General features: G+C 42.3%; 1 protein-coding gene across 11 annotated transcripts in view; it reads left to right on the top strand.

Moving 5' to 3' along the window:
* STYXL1 (serine/threonine/tyrosine interacting like 1) overlaps nucleotides 1-14,005 on the top strand; it is a 120,086-nt gene that overhangs the window by 50,666 nt on the left and 55,415 nt on the right. For 6 of the 11 annotated variants that reach the window (XM_060124455.1, XM_060124458.1, XM_060124450.1 and 3 more), the window contains one exon: nucleotides 6,025-6,128. The exons of the other annotated variants lie outside the window; for them this stretch is intronic. In XM_060124455.1, the coding sequence (XP_059980438.1) occupies nucleotides 6,026-6,128 (103 nt within the window). In that variant the 5' untranslated portion in view covers nucleotide 6,025. The remainder of the gene's footprint in view (nucleotides 1-6,024; nucleotides 6,129-14,005) is intronic. 11 annotated transcript variants of the gene reach the window in all.

Raw genomic sequence — 14,005 nt, 5'->3', positions numbered from 1 at the left:
TTAAAACAGAACTGTTTAGATATATAGCTTAACTTTCAGTTGTGGCCCGGCTGGAAGTCAAAGGGTGTGGCTTTCCAAGATACATGCCAGCAGAGCAACTAGGAGATGGTGGACTGGTGACAGCAGAGGCAGCAAGAAGCTGCTGGCAAGGAGCTCCCAAGAGCTGAGAGTCGCCGGTGGTGGCAGATCTGAGTCGGGAGCAAAGCCTGCAGTCCTCCAGGCCAGCCAGAGGTCAGGGAAGTGAGAACAAAGCTGAATCCAGAGGTTGCTCATGTCCAAGAACCCGTGTCAGGTGCAGAAGGTGGGGCGCTAGCCCAGTTGAGCAGAGGAGAAACAAGTGCTGGAGACAGAGTTGGAGGAGGTGAGACCAGACCTGGTGGCCACACAGCCTTTGTGTAGCAGTTCGCTAGCCGCTACCTTTGACATGTGAATTGCTGCATGGGTAGGCCTGTCACCCTCCCAGGACCACTAGGGTACCTCTTGGGGATGTAGTGGGCCTAGGTTTGGGGCGATGGGAATGAAGGTAAGATAGACAAGGGACAGGGATGTGGTGGCTTGAGTCTGGGCCTCTAGCCACAGGACCTGGAGCTTCTCTGAGCTGAGAACTGGTTTCAGGACCACTTCTGCAGCCTCCACAGCTCTGGGGTGCTGCGCCTGTGACTGTGTCCTCTAGCTTTGTCAGGGTTCAGACCACAAGGAAGGTGTCTGGTTGGGATTGAGGAAAGACTATACCAGATCCCTTAGGAGCCTGACCCTTAGGCAGCATCACTGGATCCCCCCGCTTACAAACTTGGCCAGCTCCTGCTCTGGTCTTTGGCCTGAGATTTCTCTGAATGGTGCTTTCTGTCTACTGGACATCCGGAGGCTCCTAGATGAAATTGAAAAGAGAGAGAAAGTAGGAGTAAAGGAATTTGTTTCCTAAGCTCCTGCTCTGTGCTGGGCCCAGTTCTGGGCAATTTATGTTTGTTATTTCAACATAACATTCCTACAGCCTTTCCAGGGTGTATTATTGCCTCAGTTTACAGGTGAGAGCATTGATGCCTGTCACTGTATTTAAGCCTGGGTCATCCTGGCACAGCCTCAGTTTCCCACACAGAACCAGGGCATAGTGGGGTTGGCTGTGGACCCTGATTCATATCTGTGCAGTCCTCTGGTCCCTGCTCAGCCTGAGCCAGGAACCCAGAGTAAAGCTTACGGTCTGACTTCTCCAGGAGTGTTGAGTGATGCCTCTTTTCCACTAGAAGCAAATGCCCATCAGTTGTGTCCTCCTGGACTGTCTGGGCCTGAGCGCTAGACCAAGCTCTCAGGACCCTGGAATGCCTGTGAGAAGGATGGGGTCAGGCCCAGCCTCTGGCAGTGATGCCATCAGTCAGAATGGAATTGGTCAGGCATAAGGAGGCAAGAAGGCCTGGATCTGGCCAGTTTCCCCTTAGTCTCAGGCTATGATGACCCCTAATGAAACATCCCTTCTCAAAGGTAGACACGGTCTTTTACTGGAGCTGAGCTCTCCAGCCCAGCTGTGTCTGGACCGGAGAGAGAGCCCCACACAAGCCCCCTAGGCTGAAGTTCAGGCCAGGTCATTACAGGGAGGGTGAAGAACCTTCCTGCTGGCGGGTGTCCAGTGTGCAGAGATGAGGCCTGTGTTGGCACCCTGCTCTCCTGACAGTAGGTGGCTCCTCGCCACCCAAAAATCTGTGTGGATTTCCCAGATGGGTCAGTTCATAGGAATACTGGTATCCTCTCACCCTATGAAGCCAGATCCCCAGGAGGTGCTCCCTTTGACCTCCCTTCCCACCTGCCTGCCCCATCACCCTTGCAAGAGCTATTGCACTAAATGCCCTGAAAGTCTCTTAAGAGCTGTGCTGTGCTAAAAGAGCCCAAAGGGGGATGTCTTAAACTTGCCATCCTGGCTCCACTGTTTTGAATAGATCACCAGGAAATGAGACTTGGTAGAAATAATCATTACAAATGAAACAGTGGCAGAAACCATACTCGGTAAAATCCGATACAATAAGAGTCTGATTAAGGAATCAGATATTTATTGTAAAATTCACAGGGAAACAAGACTTGATCTTGGGAGAAATAATTTTGGCTAAACAAAATTGAAAGTGAAAAAAATTGGAATTGGTTAACTGTGAAATACAGAAAATCAATTAAGGGATTAAAACGGCTTAGTGGAATTCATCTAAGAAAAATACTTTTTGCAAAACCTCATCGACATTTGTTTAATGGTTCTATATAAAAGCTCAACATCAGAATATTCTTAGGGCCCAAATGGTGGAGCCAAGAACCTCTTCACCTTTCAGAATTTGGAGTAGTGCTGGAAGGGCTGTTAGCTATGTCCGGTCCTCCACCCACCGGGGCTAGTGGCCCTCATCACGGCTCACAGGGATGCGTCTTCTCTCAGCAGTGTGCCGTTAGGTTCAGGACTGTACTTGCCCTCCTGAAGTTTACCAGCAGGTGAGGCAGCTCTTTTTTTTTTTTTTTTTTAATAAATTTATTTATTTTTGGCTGCGTTGGGTCTTTGTTGCTGCGCGCGGGCTTTTCTCTAGTTGCGGCGAGTGGGGGCTGATCTTCGCTGCGGTGTGCGGGCTTCTCATTGCAGTGGCTTTGCTTGTTGCAGAGCACGGGCTCTAGGCGCGTGGGCTTCAGTAGTTGTGGTGCGTGGGCTTAGTTGCTCCGTGGCACGTGGGATCTTCCTGCACCAGGGCTTGAAACCTGTGTCCCCTGCATTGGCAGGCGGATTCTTAACCACTGTGCCACCAGGGAAGTCCCAGTGAGGCAGCACTTGCTTGACAAGGGAGAGTGCCCCCTTTGGGAAGGAGATGTCTGAAGGAGTTGATTGCTGGGGCTGGACTGGGTTTTTACCTGAACGCCCAGAGACAATCCCTTGGCTAGTGAATAAAGAGATGGAGGTTGTAATTGGGAAAGCGGGTGGGAGTGTGAGGATGGGCTCTGAGCAATAGACCAGATAGGTTAGGAGCCAGCTTTTAGGTTGGCTTAGCAAAGTTGTGGGACTAGACACAAAACCCATCCTCTCTCCCCTATGCTCACCACCTCCAGAATGGCCTGAGATCAGGACTTTCAGAGGCAGAGGACCTGAGGGTACGAGTTGGGATGTCCTCAGGAAGGATCTTTATGTAGCATCTAGAAGTATGGCCTCAGGTCAGGATGGCCCCATTGGTGAAGGCAGGAATGGTGACTAGTAATAATGTAGTCATTCAACACGTGCTTACTGAGCACTAGTCTGCATCAAAAATCCTGGGCACTGGGTGAGGACACAGCAGTGAACAAGAAGGTCAAGGTCCGTACCCTCAGGAGCCGTATATTCCACTGTGGGGAGACTGATGATAAAACAAGCAAACAAATGAGTGCAATAATGCAGGTGAAGACAAACTCGTAGTTTGCAAAGATCACCCTGACTGCCATGGGAAGATCAGACCGTAGGGAGAAAGCAAGAAGCCCAGTTGGGAAGTATTGCATCCTCAGGAGAGAGATGCTAGTACCTTGGTCTAGGATGCTAGCCCTGGACTCGGGTTTGGAACATATTTAAGTAGTAGAGCTAATAGATTGGATGTGAGGGACTGAGGGAAAGAGAAATTAGGGATGTGACCTTGAGTAACTAGGTGGCTAAATGGTGCTGTTTATTGAGACAGGGAAGACTAAAAGACAAATTGGAGGTAAGGGCACGTGTAATTTAAACATTCCTTTTTGGCCGTGTTTTATTTGAGATGTCCATCAGGCGTCCAAGTGGAGCCTGGAGCTCAGTGGAGAGGTCAAGTAGGGGCATAGTTGGGGAGTCGTTATTATACATGGGGTATTCAAGGGACTAGATGAATCACCTAGATTCTAGGTCTTAGATGCTTGTTCTCAACTGACAGTGACTTTGCCCCTCTTCCAGGGGACATTTGGTGAAGTCTGGAAACATTTTTGGTTGTTATAACTGGAGGGTGGGGTTGCTACTGGCCTCCACCCAGTGGAGGCCAGGGATCCTGCTGAACATTCTGCAACGCACGGGTCGGCCCCACGACGAAGCATTATTTGGCCCCAAATGTCAGTGGTGCTGAGGTTGAGAAGCTCTGTCCCAGGGTGAGAGTAGATAGAGAAGAAAACAGATGACTGTGCCCAAGGGCATTCTCATGGAGAGAGTTAGAGCAGGAACTGTCTGAGAGGTAGGAGGGAAGCCTGGAGAGTGGGGTGTCCTGGGAGTGGAGAGTGTTTGGGGAAGGAGGAGCGCTCAACTGGGTTACTGAGGCTCCATGTTTGAGCACAAAGAGAAATGACTAGTGGATTAGGCAAGAGGAGTATTTTTGATGACCTTGATAGGAGCAGTTTCTGTGGTTTGGGGTCAGAAGTTCCAGGGGAGAAGGTTGTACCAACAGTTGACAATTACTGAACACTTCCTCCCTGCTCAGAATGTCTTACATGTGTAATTTCATTATTCCACACACAACAAGTACTATTATCCTTGTTTTACCGAAATGGCAATACTATTTTTACCCCCATTTTACAGAGGTAGAAACTGAGGCACAGAGAGGCTAATTATTCCCTCAAGTCAGGCAGCCAATAGTAGGTGGCACAGCAGGGGTTTGGACCTAGAGTTTGGAGGTGAGGAAATAGAGGCAGTGTTAACACCACCTTTTTTGGTATGCGGTCCTCTCACTGTTGTGGCCTCTCCCATTGCGGAGCACAGGCTCCGGACGCGCAGGCTCAGCGGCCATGGCTCACGGGCCCAGCCGCTCCGCGGCATGTGAGATCTTCCCGGACCAGGGCACGAACCCGTGTCCCCTGCATCGGCAGGCGGACTCTCAACCACCACGCCACCAGGGAAGCCCAACACCACCCTTTTGAGAAGTCTTGGCTGTAAAGGAGAACAGAGACTGGTACAGAGGATGTTTGCGTGCCACTAGGAATGACCTGTATGGAGGGTGAAACTGATGATGCTGGAGGGGAGGCTGAGAGCTGAAGTCCTTGAGGAAGTGAGAAGGATCCAGGGCCCAAGTCAAGGGCTTAGCCTTTCTGGGGAGCATTGTTCTGGTAATTCTGAAGTGGACCCTAACTGTTTTGAGCAGGATACCCCTGGACTTGACTGGCCTTCAGAGGTCTTCTGGCTGCCCCCACCCCAGCTAAAAGGTAGCCTCCCTGCAGGAAGCTGCTGCACAGGCCCAGCCTTCCCCCTCAGTGTCCATGGGGCACCAGAGACAGTTGTGCCAAGGAACCAGTGTCCCAAGAGCAGCCCTGTAATCAGGAGCCAGAGCCCAGGCTGGCTGGGCAGTTCTGTCAGTACAAGTGAGCCATTCTCCTCCTTCCACAGACCATCACGATCTTCATCATAACCCTAAAGGCCCCTCACAAGGGCACCTGCGTCGGCCTCCCCAGGGTCTTCACTCATTACTCTCTTCCCACTGTTGCCACACCAGGCTCCTTTTGAAATCTCTCAGATACTAAGTTCCCTCCTGTTGTCAGTTTCTACCTCCTCCATCCTCTCCCTCTCCTCTACCTGCCTAGGTCTTGCCTAACCTCCTGTCTCAGCTTAGCAATCACATCTCAGACAGCCCTTCTCTGATCCCAGCTAGGTGAGGCCCTCCTATTAGCACCTCCCATGACACTGGATGCTGACTCTTTTAAAAAAACGCTTTTCCTACTCACAATGTATTTTTTTGTCCAGTGTCTGCATTCCATGCTAGACTGTAACCTTCATGAGGGTAAGTCTAGTTTACCACACTTATTTCCAGTGCCTGGCCTGTGGTAAGTGCTCAGTAGTTATTTACTGAAGGAAAGTGAATTGGTGACTGTTTTACAGCCTGCTTTGTATTTATATGGTTCAGATATGTCGTGTGCAACGATTATCTCCCCTACACACATTTCACTATCAATTTTGGAATTTTCCCTGATCACATGCATGATTATTTTCACCTTTGTTTGAAGGCATGTTAAGAAAGAGTTGAATTATCTTACTTTGTGGTCATTCATCTAAAATAGAAAGATGCACTAAGCTTTTACATGATTGATTCTTCCCTGTAGGATGAGTGGTTTGGTTTTGTGTGAACCAACAGAGCTTTACAACATCTTGAATCAGGTCACAAAACTATCCAGATTAACTGAACCCAACTATCTCTGTTTATTAGGTAAGTACTTTAAAAAATGTTGTGAACAGTGTCCTTCAAAGATTATTTTTCATGAATGAACAAACTTCGAAGAGTAATAAATTACTTTAGAAAACTATTAAACTAATTAGGCATAGCTCAAAATGCTACTATTAACTGTCATGTGACTTGGAATATTGCCAGATTAAATAAATCTAGAAGAAAAGTTCCCAGAAGACTCATGTTTGAGTCCTCTTACTATTGTTTTTAGTGAAATATTTTAAACGTCTAACAAACACATAGTAATACACATAAGCGCTTATGTACACACCATTCAGATTTAACATAATAAAAAGTTACACAAATGTACCCCTCTTTTGTACTCCATCCTGATCTCTTCCTTTCCCTCCCCGAAGATGACTGCTTCTGTATTTTTACACGTTTACGACATAGGCAGGCATCCCAAAGTAATGTATGGTTCAAACATTTACATAAACAGTACCATAAGGTACAGTGATCCTGCAACTTACTTTTTTTTTTTTTTTTTTTGCGGTATGCGGGCCTCTCACTGTTGTGGCCTCTCCCGTTGCGGCATGTGGGATCTTCCCAGACCGGGGCACGAACCCGTGTCCCCTGCATCGACAGGCGGACTCTCAACCACTGCGCCACCAGGAAAGCCCAACTTACTTTTTTTAAATTTAGTTTAATTTATTTTTTTTATACAGCAGGTTCTTATTAGTTATCCATTTTATACACATCAGTGTATACATGTCAATCCCAATCTCCCAATTCATCATACCCCCCTGCCCCCACTGCTGCTTTCCCCTCTTGGTGTCCATACGTTTGTTCTCTATATCTGTGTCTCAGTTTCTGCCCTGCAAACTGGTTCATCTGTTTCCCCATTTCTGTATATGAAGATCTAGTTTATTTTAACTGGTAGTTGCAATATGTATCCATTCCTAATTGATTGTGATGTGTTGCTTGCATTGTGTTGCTATTATGAACAGTGCTGCAGTGAACAGTTTGTATCTCTCTCCCTATTCATGTGCAAGAATTTTTTCAGAATATATTCCCAGAAATGGAAGTACCAAGTTGCACATTCACCTTCACTACATTATTGTCAAATTGCCCTCCGAAGACATTGTATCAATTTTATACTCCAATCAGCAGTGTAAGAAACATACCTACCAATACCTGGTTTTGTCACCCTTTAAATTTTTTTCTCTGATTGGCATGAACTTGTATTATGATGTTTTTCCCCACAATTAAAAACATCGTGTTTAAAATACACATAAAATTTACCATCTTAACCACTTTTAAATGTCCAGTTCGGTGGTACATCATCACCATCATCTCCATAGCTCTTTTCATCTTGTAAAACTGAAACCCTACACCCGTTAAACAATAACTCCCCATTCCCTCCTCCCTGCAACGCTGGTAACCACCATTCTACTTTATGTCTCTGATTTTGACTACTCCAGGTGCCTCATATAAGTGTAATCATACAGTATTTGTCTTTGTGACTGGCTTATTTCACTTAGCATAATGTCCTCCAGGTTCATCCATGTTGTAGTGTGTGTCAGGATTTCCTTTATTTTTAAGGCTGAATAATATTCCATTGTATGTATATACCACATTTTGCTTATCCATTCATCCATCGATGGACACTTGGGCTGCTTCCACCTTTTAGCTGTTGTGAATAATGCTGCTATGAACATGGATGAACAAAATATCTCTCTGAGACCCTGCTTTCAATTATTTTCAGTATATACCCAGAAGTGTAATTGCTGGATCATGTGGTAATTCTATTTTTAATTTTTTGAGGAACCACCATTGTGTTTTCTGTAGCAGCTGTACGATTTTACATTTGTACCAGTAGTGTACAAGGGTTCCAGTTTTTTGAAATCCTTGTCAACGCTGTTATTTTTCTGGGTTTTTTTTTTTTTTTTTAGTAACCATCCTAATGGGTGTGAGGTGGTATCTCATTGTAGTTTTGATTTGCATTTCCCTAATGATTAGGGATGTTGAGCATCTTTTCATGTGCTTATTGGCCATTTGTATATCTTCTTTGGAGAAATTACTATTCAAGTTCTTCACCCATTTTTGAATTGGGTTGTTGTTTTTGAGTTTTAGGAGTTCTCTATATATTCTGGGTATTAATTCCTTACAAGATAGATGACTTGTAAATAATTTCTCCCCTTCCGTGGGTTACCTTTTTACTCTGTTGATATTGTCTTTTGATATGCAACATTTAAAGTTTTTCACAAAGTTCAACTTGTCTATCTCTTCTTTTGTTGCTTGTCATATCCAGGAAATTGTTGCCAAATCCAGTGTCATGAAGCTTTTGCCTTATGTTTTCTTCTACAATTTTTATACTTTTAGGCCTTACATTTAGGCCCTTGATCCATTTTGAGTTGATTTTTGTATATGATGTTTAGATAAGCATCCAATTTCATTCTTTTGCATGTGGATATCCAGTTTTCCCAGCATCATTTGTTGAAAAGACTGTCTTGTTCATGGTCCCTAGGGAGTCCACATGAATTTTGAATAGATTTTTCTATTTCTGCAAAAAACATCATTGGAATATTGATGGGATGGCATTGAATCTGTAGATTGCTTTGGGTAGTATTGACATCTTAATATTAAGTCTTCCAGTTTGTGAACACAGAATTTTTTTTTTGCCTCTAATTTCTTTCAGCAACATTTTGTAGTCTCCAGAGTACAAATCTTTCAAGTCTTTGTTTAAATTTTATTCCCAAGTATATTATTATTTTTAATGCTATTGAAAATGGAATTGTTAGTTTCCTTTTCAGATTGTTCATTGATAGTATATAGAAATACAATTGACCCTTGAACAACGTGGGGAATAACCTGTGTATCACTTATAGTCAGCTCTCCGTGTCTGTGGTTTTTCTGCATTCGTGGATTCAACCAACCATGGACCATTTAGCATTGTAGTATTTATTATTGAAAAATATCTGCGTGTAAGTGGACCCATGCAGTTCAAACTCATGTTGTTCAAGGGTCAACTGTACAACTGATTTTTCTGTGTTGGTTTTCTGTCCTGAAGCTCTGCTGAATTCATTTATTAGTTCTAACAGGTTTTTTTGTGTGTGGAATCTTTAGGATCTTTTTGCATATAAGATCATATCTTTTGTGAACTTAGATGATTTTACTTCTTCCTTTCCAATTTAGATGCCCTTTGTTTCTTTTTCTTGCTTAATTGCTCTGTCTAGGACTTCTACCACTCCGTTGAATAGAAGTAGTGAAAGTGGGCATCCTTGTCTCGTTCCTTAAAGAAAAGCTTTCAGTCTTTCACCATTGAGTATAATGTTTGCTGTGGGTCTTTCATATATTTTTTTTATTATGTTCAGTTAACTTCCTTCTATTCCTAGTTTGTCAAGTGTTTTTATCTTGAAACGGTGTTGAATTTTTCGTACTTTTTCTGCATTGATTGAGATAATCATGTAGTTTTTCTTCCTCCTTCATTCGTTTGAAGTGGTAAATTAAATTGATTTTTGAATGTTGAGCCATTCTTGCCTTCCAGGAATAAATTCCACTTGATCATGGTGTATAATCCTGTTGAATGTGGTTTGCTAGCATTTTGTTGAGGATTTTTGCATCAGTGTTTATAAGGAATATGACCTGTATTTTTCTTGCTGTGTCTTTGTCTGACTTTGGTATCAGGGTCATGCTGGCCTCATACGATGAGTTAGGAAGTGTTGCCTTCTCTTCAATCTTTTGGGAAAAGTTTCAGAAGGATTGATATTAATTCTTCTTTAAATGTTGGGTAGAATTCACCAGTGAATCTATCAGGTTCAGGGCTTTTTTATTTTCAGCCTAAAACATTTATATTTTAGTAAACACATGATAATTCCCTCTGAGAATGAATAGATATCCAGGTCATGAATTTCAAGAAGTTTATTATCATTTTTCAAGAAAATAAGTGATACACTGAATTCTTAAGTGTTACATTCCCAAGGAGTGGTGGATGAGATTCTTTCCTGAGAGCAGCTATTGGTTAATTAGATGTGGGAAAGCCCTTTCAGGGTAACAGATTGGGGAGGCTACAGACAAGGGAAAAGCCTCAATGCCCATACTATATTTGGCTTATTTTTATTTTATTTTTTTAAAATTTAATTTTATTTATTTTTTATACAGCAGGTTCTTATTAGTTATCCATTTTATACACATCAGTGTATACATGTCAATCCCAATCTCCCAATTCATCACCCCCCCTCCCCCGCCACTTTCCCTGCTTGGTGTCCATACATTTGTTCTCTACATCTGTGTCTCTATTTCTGCCCTGCAAACCGGTTCATCTGTACCATTTTTCTAGGTTCCACATATATGCATTAACATACAATATTTTTCTCTTTCTGCCTTACTTCACTCTGTATGACAGTCTCTAGATCCATCCACGTCTCTACAAATGACCCAATTTCGTTCCTTTTTATGGCTGAGTAATATTCCATTGTATATATGTACCACAACTTCTTTATCCATTCGTCTGTCGATGGGCATTTAGTTTGCTTCCATGACCTGGCTATTGTAAATAGTGCTGCAGTGAACATTGTGGTGCATGTGTCTTTTTGAATTATGGTTTTCTCTGGGTATATGCCCAGTAGTGGGATTGCTGGGTCATATGGTAATTCTATTTTTAGTTTTTTAAGGAACCTCCATGCTGTTCTCCATAGTGGCTGTATCAATTTACATTCCCACCAACAGTGCAAGAGGGTTCCCTTTTCTCCACACCCTCTCCAGCATTTGTTGTTTGTAGATTTTTTGATGATGCCCATTCTAACTGGTGTGAGGTAATATCTCATTGTAGTTTTGATTTGCATTTCTCTAATAATTAGTGATATTGAGCAGCTTTTCATGTGCTTCTTGGCCATCTGTATGTCTTCTTTGGAGAAATGTCTATTAGGTCTTCTGCCCATTTTTGGATTGGGTTGTTTGTTTTTTGAATATTGAGCTGCATGAGCTGTTTATATATTTTGGAGATGAATCCTTTGTCCGTTGATTCGTTTGCAAATATTTTCTCCCATTCTGAGGGTTGTCTTTTGGTCTTGTTTGTAGTTTCCTTTGCTTTGCAAAAGCTTTTAAGTTTCATTAGGTCCCATTTGTTTATTTTTGTTTTTATTTCCATTACTCTAGGAGGTGGATCAAAAAAGATCTTGCTGTGATTTATGTCAAAGAGTGTTCTTCCTATGTTTTCCTCTAAGAGTTTTATAGTGTCTGGTCTTACGTTTAGGTCTCTAATCCATTTTGAGTTTATTTTTGTGTATGGTGTTAGGGAGTGTTCTAATTTCATTCTTTTACACATAGCTGTCCAGTTTTCCCAGCACCACTTATTGAAGAGACTGTCTTTTCTCCATTGTATATCCTTGCCTCCTCTGTCATAGGTTAGTTGACCACAGGTGCATGGGTTTATCTCTGGGCTTTCCATCCTGTTCCATTGATCTATCTTTCTGTTTTTGTGCCAGTCCCATACTGTCTTGATCACTGTAGCTTTGTAGTATAGTCTGAAGTCAGGGAGTCTGATTCCTCCAGCTCCTTTTTTCCCCCTCAAGACTGCTTTGGCTATTTGGCATCTTTTTTTTGTTTTTTTAGAGAAATCCGTGTACCATCCAGGCATCTCCTTTTATTTTATTTTTATTTTTTTTATTTTTTAAACATTTTTATTGGGGTATAATTGCTTTACAATGGTGTGCTAGTTTCTGCTTTATAACAAAATGAATCAGTTATACATATACCTATGTTCCCACATCTCTTCCCTCTTGTGTCTCCTTCCCTCCCACCGTCCGTATCCTACCCCTCCAGGCGGTCACAAAGCACCGAGCTGATATCCCTGTGCTATGCGGCTGCTTCCCACTAGCTATCTATTTTACGTTTGGTAGTGTATATATGTCCATGCCACTCTCTCGCTTTGTCACAGCTCACCCTTTCCCCTTCCCATATCCTCAAGTCCGTTCTCCAGTAGATCTGTGTCTTTATTCCTGTCTTACCCCTAGGTTCTTCATGACATTATTTTCCTTAAATTCCATATATATGTGTTAGCATACGGTATTTGTCTTTCTCTTTCTGACTTACTTCACTCTGTATGACAGACTCTAGGTCTATCCACCTCATTACAAATAGCTCAGTTTCGTTTCTTTTTATGGCTGAGTAATACGCCATTGTATATATGTGCCACATCTTTATCCATTCATCTGATGATGGGCACTTAGGTTGTTTCCATCTCTGGGCTATTGTAAATAGAGCTGCAATGAACATTTTGGTACATGACTCTTTTTAAATTATGGTTTTCTCAGGGTATATGCCCAGTAGTGGGATTGCTGGGTCATATGGTAGTTCTACTTGTAGTTTTTTAAGGAACCTCCATACTGTTCTCCATAGTGGCTGTACCAATTCACATTCCCACCAGCAGTGCAGGAGCGTTCCCTTTTCTCCACACCCTCTCCAGCATTTATTGTTTCTAGATTTTTTGATGATGGCCATTCTGACTGGTGTGAGATGATATCTCATTGTAGTTTTGATTTGCATTTCGCTAATGATTAGTGATGTTGAGCATTCTTTCATGTGTTTGTTGGCACTCTGTATATCTTCTTTGGAGAAATGTCTCTTTAGGTCTTCTGCCCATTTTTGGATTGGGTTGTTTGTTTTTTTGTTATTAAGCTGCATGAGCTGCTTATAAATTTTGGAGATTAATCCTTTGTCAGTTGCTTCATTTGCAAATATTTTCTCCCATTCTGAGGGTTGTCTTTTGGTCCTGTTTATGGTTTCCTTTGCTGTGCAAAACCTTTTAAGTTTCATTAGGTCCTATTTGTTTATTTTTGTTTTTATTTCCATTGCTCTAGGAGGTGGATCAAAAAAGATCTTGCTGTGATTTATGTCAAAGAGTGTTCTTCCTATGTTTTCCTCTAAGAGTTTTATAGTGTCTGGTCTTACGTTTAGGTCTCTAATCCATTTTGAGTTTATTTTTGTGTATGGTGTTAGGGAGTGTTCTAATTTCATTCTTTTACACATAGCTGTCCAGTTTTCCCAGCGCTACTTATTGAAGAGACTGTCTTTTCTCCATTGTATATCCTTGCCTCCTTTGTCATAGGTTAGTTGACCACAGGTGCATGGGTTTATCTCTGGGCTTTCTATCCTGTTCCATTGATCTTTCTTTCTGTTTTTGTGCCAGTCCCATACTGTCTTGATTAAAGTAGCTTTGTAGTATAGTCTGAAGTCAGGGAGTCTGATTCCTCCAGCTCCTTTTTTCCCCCTCAAGACTGCTTTGGCTATTCGGCGTCTTTTGTGTCTCCATGCAAATTTTAAGATTTTTTTTCTAGTTCTGTAAAAAATGCCATTGGTAATTTGAAGGGGATTGCATTGAATTTGTAGATTGCTTTGGGTAGTAGAGTCATTTTCACAATATTGATCCTTCCAATCCAAGAACATGGTATATCTTTCCATCTGTTGGTATCATCTTTAATTTCTTTCATCAGTGTCATAATTTTCTGCATACAGGTCTTTTGTCTCCCTAGGTAGGTTTATTCCTAGGTATTTTATTCTTTTTGTTGCAGTGGTAAATGGGAGTGTTTCCTTAATTTCTCTTTCAGATTTTTCATCCTTAGTGTATAGGAATGCCAGAGATTTCTGTGCATTAATTTTGTATCCTGCAACTTTACCAAATTCATTGATTAGCTCTAGTAGTTTCCTGGTGGCATCTTTAGGATTCTCTATGTATAGTATCATGTTATCTGCAAACAGTGACAGTTTTCTTCTTCTTTTCCAATTTGTATTCCTTTTATTTCTTTTTCTTCTCTGATTGCTGTGGCTAGGACTTCCAAAACTATTATGTTGAATAATAGTGGCGAGAGTGGACATCCTTGTCTTGTTCCTGATCTTAGAGGAAATGCTTTCAGTTTTTC

The sequence above is a fragment of the Lagenorhynchus albirostris genome, chromosome 15, assembly GCF_949774975.1.
Source record: "Lagenorhynchus albirostris chromosome 15, mLagAlb1.1, whole genome shotgun sequence".
NCBI classification, from domain to species: Eukaryota; Metazoa; Chordata; class Mammalia; order Artiodactyla; family Delphinidae; genus Lagenorhynchus; species Lagenorhynchus albirostris.
This window is presented reverse-complemented; position numbering and strand designations above follow the sequence as displayed.